This window comes from Colobus angolensis, unplaced genomic scaffold, assembly GCF_000951035.1.
Source record: "Colobus angolensis palliatus isolate OR3802 unplaced genomic scaffold, Cang.pa_1.0 Scaffold77, whole genome shotgun sequence".
Taxonomy (NCBI): Eukaryota; Metazoa; Chordata; class Mammalia; order Primates; family Cercopithecidae; genus Colobus; species Colobus angolensis.
Window position 1 is genome coordinate 2,315,004 of NW_012121487.1, and position 5,585 is coordinate 2,320,588.

At 44.2% G+C, this 5,585-nt stretch overlaps 1 protein-coding gene across 2 annotated transcripts in view; it reads right to left on the reverse strand.

Moving 5' to 3' along the window:
• Positions 1 to 5,585, reverse strand: part of ASH1L (ash1 (absent, small, or homeotic)-like (Drosophila)) — a 251,011-nt gene that overhangs the window by 34,778 nt on the left and 210,648 nt on the right. For both annotated transcript variants that reach the window (XM_011928346.1, XM_011928345.1), the window contains exons 11-12: positions 1,934 to 2,140; positions 1,661 to 1,807 (exon numbers count right to left, since the gene is read on the reverse strand). In XM_011928346.1, the coding sequence (XP_011783736.1) occupies positions 1,661 to 1,807; positions 1,934 to 2,140 (354 nt within the window). The remainder of the gene's footprint in view (positions 1 to 1,660; positions 1,808 to 1,933; positions 2,141 to 5,585) is intronic.

Below are 5,585 nucleotides of genomic sequence, written 5' to 3' on the forward strand. Positions count from 1 at the left end.
AAAAAAAAAAAAAAAAAAAAAGCAATAAACCACTAATGCATTCAACATGGATGAACTGCAAAAACATGTTTTTAACATGAAAGAGGCCACACACAAAATAATACATTCACATGAAGTTCTGGAATAGGTAAAACTCATTTGTGGCAATGGAAATCAGATCAGTGCTTGCCTTGGGGGATTGGGAGATCGACTTAAAAGGTAACTTTCTGAAATGATAAAGTGTGTCACATTTTCATAGGGATGTGGGTTATAAGAGGTGTATACATTTGAAAAAATTAATGCAAATGTACACTTAAGATCTATGTATTTCTCTGTATATGAATTATCATTTTTAAAAACTTAACAAAAAACTCCAAAGTTGTTCACAGTATCTTCATATAATCTTTTTTTTTTTTTTTTTTTTTTTTGAGACGGAGTCTCGCTCTGTGGCCCAGGCTGGAGTGCAGTGGCCGGATCTCAGCTCACTGCAAGCCCCACCTCCTGGGTTTACGCCATTCTCCTGCCTCAGCCTCCCGAGTAGCTGGGACTACAGGTGCCCGCCACCTCGCCCGGCTAGTTTTTTGTATTTTTTAGTAGAGACGGGGTTTCACCGTGTTAGCCAGGATGGTCTTGATCTCCTGACCTCGTGATCCGCCCGTCTCGGCCTCCCAAAGTGCTGGGATTACAGGCTTGAGCCACCACGCCCGGCCAATATAATCTTTTTAAAATTATTTTTTAGGTGTGATTTTTTTGCTTCTCAATTAGATGCTAATCTGTTTGAGGAGAAGGGACCTCCAGATTCACTTATTTTTATTTCTCTTTGTGAGAAATGCCCCAAGTATGTAATAAGCATGCAGTAGAGTGGCTGAATGAACTGATATGAGATGATCCATGTAACACAGTGCCTAGCACATAAGAACTCAACAAATATTAGGTATTATTAATATTATTATTTTTTCGAGATGGAGTCTTGCTCTGTCACCCAGGTTGGAATACACTGGTGTGATCTCAGCTCACTGTAACCTCAGCTTTCCAAATTCAAGCAGTTCTCCTGCCTCAGCCTCCCAAGTAGCTGGGATTATAGGCGCATGCTACCATGCCTAGCTAAGTTTTGTATTTTTAGTAGAGATGGGTTTCACCATGTTGGTCAGGCTGGTCTCAAACTCTTGACCCCGTGATCCGCCCACCCTGGCCTCCCAAAGTGCTGGGATTACAGGCATGAGCCAACGCACCTGACCTATTATTATTTTTTGTTTCTGATTTTTTCTTGCTGTTTTGTCCAGACTGGCCTCAAACTCCTGGGCTCAAGTGCTCCTCTCACCTCAGCCTCTCAAATAGCTGAGACTATAGGCGCGTACTACCACCCTGGCTATCATTATTATCATTATTACATTTTTCTAGGACATAAATCCTGAAACTAATTGCATGACAAACAACAAACAAAAACACCAAACAAGCAAAACAAACAAACCTAAAAACAAAACACAAATCAAAACAAAAATATCTGTCTGGGAGAAGTTAGGGTGAAACGAAGCTTACTCTGCCCATGGGATCTGGGGTAATGGGGAATAGCCTGAGCTGCTTTGTGTAAGCTGACTGACACTGTGGAAAGATCAGTCCCTTGCTGCACTCAATGCCTATTCTGTTGGATTCTTGGCTTCACCTTTTCCTGCTTCCTTACCATTTCTGCATTTCACAATTTGGGTCACAGCTGTGGTTGATGAATCGGGCCTCATTTCCCATGCGGTAACTGTCAATCACCATCCCACTATCCAGGTTCAGGCAGTAGTGGTCACTGTGATTATGATACTGCTCAATCATCCTGTTCCTAAAGAGAAGATAAATGATTGAAAGGCAATTAAAGAGTAGCTGAAAGTAAATTTTGAATCTTCCATTCTCCATTCTAATCTTATACCTTTGCATTTTATTAGAATACCATAATTTACCACTGTACCTGAATTCCTGTTCGCTGACAACCTCCCCTAGGTATTCAATGATGAACTGCCCAGCTTTTAGGGGCTCTTTGGTTCTGATTCCCCAACCTTTTTCCTCAGCTCGAAATCGTTCTAGACATTGCACCCATTCATGCCTCTGTATCCTCTGGTTACAGCATTGCTCACCACATGGGCAAGTGTTGGGGGAACACTCAGCAAAGATCATTCTAGAAAAAAAAGGAATAACTATACATCAATTTACATGAGAATACCTTGATGCATCCATTTTTAAAGTTTACAAACATTTAAAAATGAATACATGAAATCAATTTTTATTTAATAAAAGTACCCAAATCACTAAGATTAAAATAATAAATGTCAAAAATTAATAATATTCAGAATTTCCAAGTCAGGTTGCAAATCCTGAATGCTTATTGTAAATGATTAAGCTAACTGTCCACTCAGCATCCTGGGTAAACGTTGTCATATTTATCTGTTCAAAGAATAAGGCCAGGCACCGTGGCTCATTCCTGTAATCCCAGCACTTTGGGAGACTGAGGTGGGTGGATTACCTGAGGTCAGGAGTTCAAGACTAGCCTGGCCAACATGGTGAAACCCTGTCTCTACTAAAAATACAAAAACTAGCTGGGTGTGTGCCTGTAATTCCAGCTACTTGGGAGGCTGAGGCAGGAGAGTCCCTTGAACCTGGGAGGTAGAGGTTGCAGTGAGCAGAGATCGCACCACTGCACTCCAGCCTGGGTGACAGAGTGAGATTCCGTCTTTAAATAAATAAATAAATAAATAAATAAATAAATAACTGTGATCCAAAGAAGAATCAGTAATTTGATGATGATTTCACTGCACTTTTATTTTGAAGCACTCATGCCCATTTACTGATTTTAAAAAAATTGTGGTAAAATACCTAATTTACTTTTATTTTTTTTTATTTTTTATTTTTTTTTCCTTTTTTGAGACGGAGTCTCGCTCTGTCCCCCAGGCTGGAGTGCAGTGGCCGGATCTCAGCTCACTGCAAGCTCCGCCTCCCGGGTTCACACCATTCTCCTGCCTCAGCCTCCCCAGTAGCTGGGACTACAGGCGCCCACCGCCATGCCTGGCCTATTTCTTTTTTTTTTTTTTTTTTTGTATTTTTAGTAGAGATGGGGTTTCACCATGTTAGCCAGGATGGTCTCGATCTCCTGACCTCGTGATCCGCCCATCTCGGCCTCCCAAAGTGCTGGGATTACAGGCTTGAGCCACCGCGCCTGGCCTATTTCTTTTTTTTTTTTGATTTGGAATCAGCCTCTGTTGCCCAGGCTGGAGTGTACTAGCACGATCTCGGCTCACTGCAAACTTTACTTTTCAGGTTCAAGGGATTCTCCTGCCTCAGCCTCCCGAGTAGCTGGGATTATACATGTGTGTCACTGCGCCCAGCTATTTTTTGCATTTTCAGTAGGCAGGATTTTACCATGTTGGCCAGGCTGGTCTCAAACTCCTGACCTCAGGTGATCTGCCCGCCTCAGCCTCCCAAAGTGCTGGGATTACAGGCTTGTGAACCACTGCACCTGGCCCCTAATTACTCTTATTTTATTTATTATTTTTGAGATGGAGTCTCACTCCATTGCCCAGGCTGGAATGTAGTGGCATGATTTCGGCCCACTGCAATCTCTGTCTTCCGGGTTCAAGCAATTCTACTGCTTTAGGCTCCCAGGTATCTGGGATTATAGGCGCATACCACCACGCCCGGGTAATTTTTGTATTTTTAGTAGAGATGGGGGTTTCACCATGTTGGCCAGGCTGGTCTCGAACTCCTGACCTCAAATGATCCACCCACCTCAGCTTCCCAAAGTGCTGGGATTACTGGCATGAGCTGCACCTAGCCAGTTTTGTTTTGTTTTTTAAAATTTATTTTTATTTTTTTTGAGGCAAAGTCTCGCTCTGTCACCCAGGCTGGAGTGCAGTGGCGCAATCTCGTTCACTGCAACCTCTGCCTCCTGGATTCAAGGGATTCTCCTGCCTCAGCCTCCCAAGTAGTTGGGATTACAGGCATGCACCACTACGCCCAGCTAATTTTTGTATTTTTAGTAGAGACAAGGTTTTGTCATGTTGGCCAGGCTGGTCTCGAACTCCTGGCCTCAAGTGATCCACCCACCTCAGCTTCTCAAAGTTCTGGGATTACAGGCACAAGCCATTGCGCCCAGCCTTTTGTTTTAATTAAAGAGGGGGAAGTCTCCCTCTGTCACCCAGACTGGGGTACAGTGGCCTGATCACAGCCTACTGTAGCCTCGAACTCCTTGGCTCAAGGGATCCATCCTGCCTTGGCCTCCTGAGTAGGTGGGATTACAGGCATGAACTATCACACCCGGCCTTAACCATTTTTAAGAGTACAGTTCAGTGACATTAGGTATATTTGCTGCTGTTGTATTACAGGAATTTTATATTACGTTAATTGAAATGACATTTCCAGGCTATATGACTAGCTGAACTCATAATAGTTAGTGAATTAACAAGTTAAAAATTCTAGCTGGGTGCGGTGGCTCATGCCTGTAATCCCAACACTTTGGGGGGCAGAGGCAGGAGGATCACGTGAGGTCAGGAGTTCGAGAGCAGCCTGGCCAACGTGGCAAAACCTCGTCTCTACTAAAAATACAAAAATTAGCCGGGCATGGTGGTGTGTGCCTATAGTCCCAGCTACTTGGGAGGCTGAGACAGGAGAATCTCTTGAACTTGTATGGTGGACACTGCAGTGAGCTGAGATCATGCCACTGTACTCCAGCCTGGGCAACAGAGTGAGGCTCCATCTCAAAACAAACAAACAAACAAACTGAACATAGAAGACAAAAGGCACACACATCTTGTCATTGCTTTCTTTACTTTTTTTTTGGAGACGGTCTCACTCTGTCACCCAGGTTGAAGTACAGTGGCACAATAATGGCTCGCTGCAGCCTTGACCACCTGGGCTCAAGCAATTCTCCCACCTCAGCTTACTGGGTAGCTGGGAACACAGGCTGGGTAGCTGTGGAAACACCACATCTGGCTACTTAAAAAAAATAAAAATTATTTGTAGAGATGAGGTCTTGCTATGTTGCTTTTGCTGGTCTCGAATTCCTGGGGGTCAAGGGATCCTTCCTCATCAGCCTCCCAAAATGCTAGGGATTACAGCATTCTGTAAGCCAGTGCACCTGGCTCTTTTAATGGGAGCTGTTTAGTTTTGATGTATGGTTTGAAATCTCATCTAGGCTGTTAAGCATAATTTTTTGGTTTGTTTTTTGGATACAGGGTCTCATTCTGGTTGCCCAGGCGGCAGTGCAGTGGCATGATCTTGGCTCACTGCAGCCTCAACCTCCTGGGCTCAGGTGATTTTCTCACCTCAGCCTCCAGAACAGCTGGGACTATAGGCACATGCCACCATGCACAGCTAATGTTTTGTATTTTTGGTAAAGATGGGGTTTTTCCATTTTGCCCAGGCTGGTCACAAACTCCTGGACTCAAGTGATCTGCCCACCGTGGCCTTCCAAAATGCTTGATTACAGGCATAAGCTAACATATGCCTGGCCTTAAGCATGATTAAAACAAGGAATGGGCCGGGCGCGGTGGCTCACACCTGTAATCCCAGCACTTTGGGAGGCCGAGGCGGGCGGATCACGAGGTCAGGAGATCGAGACCATCCTGGCG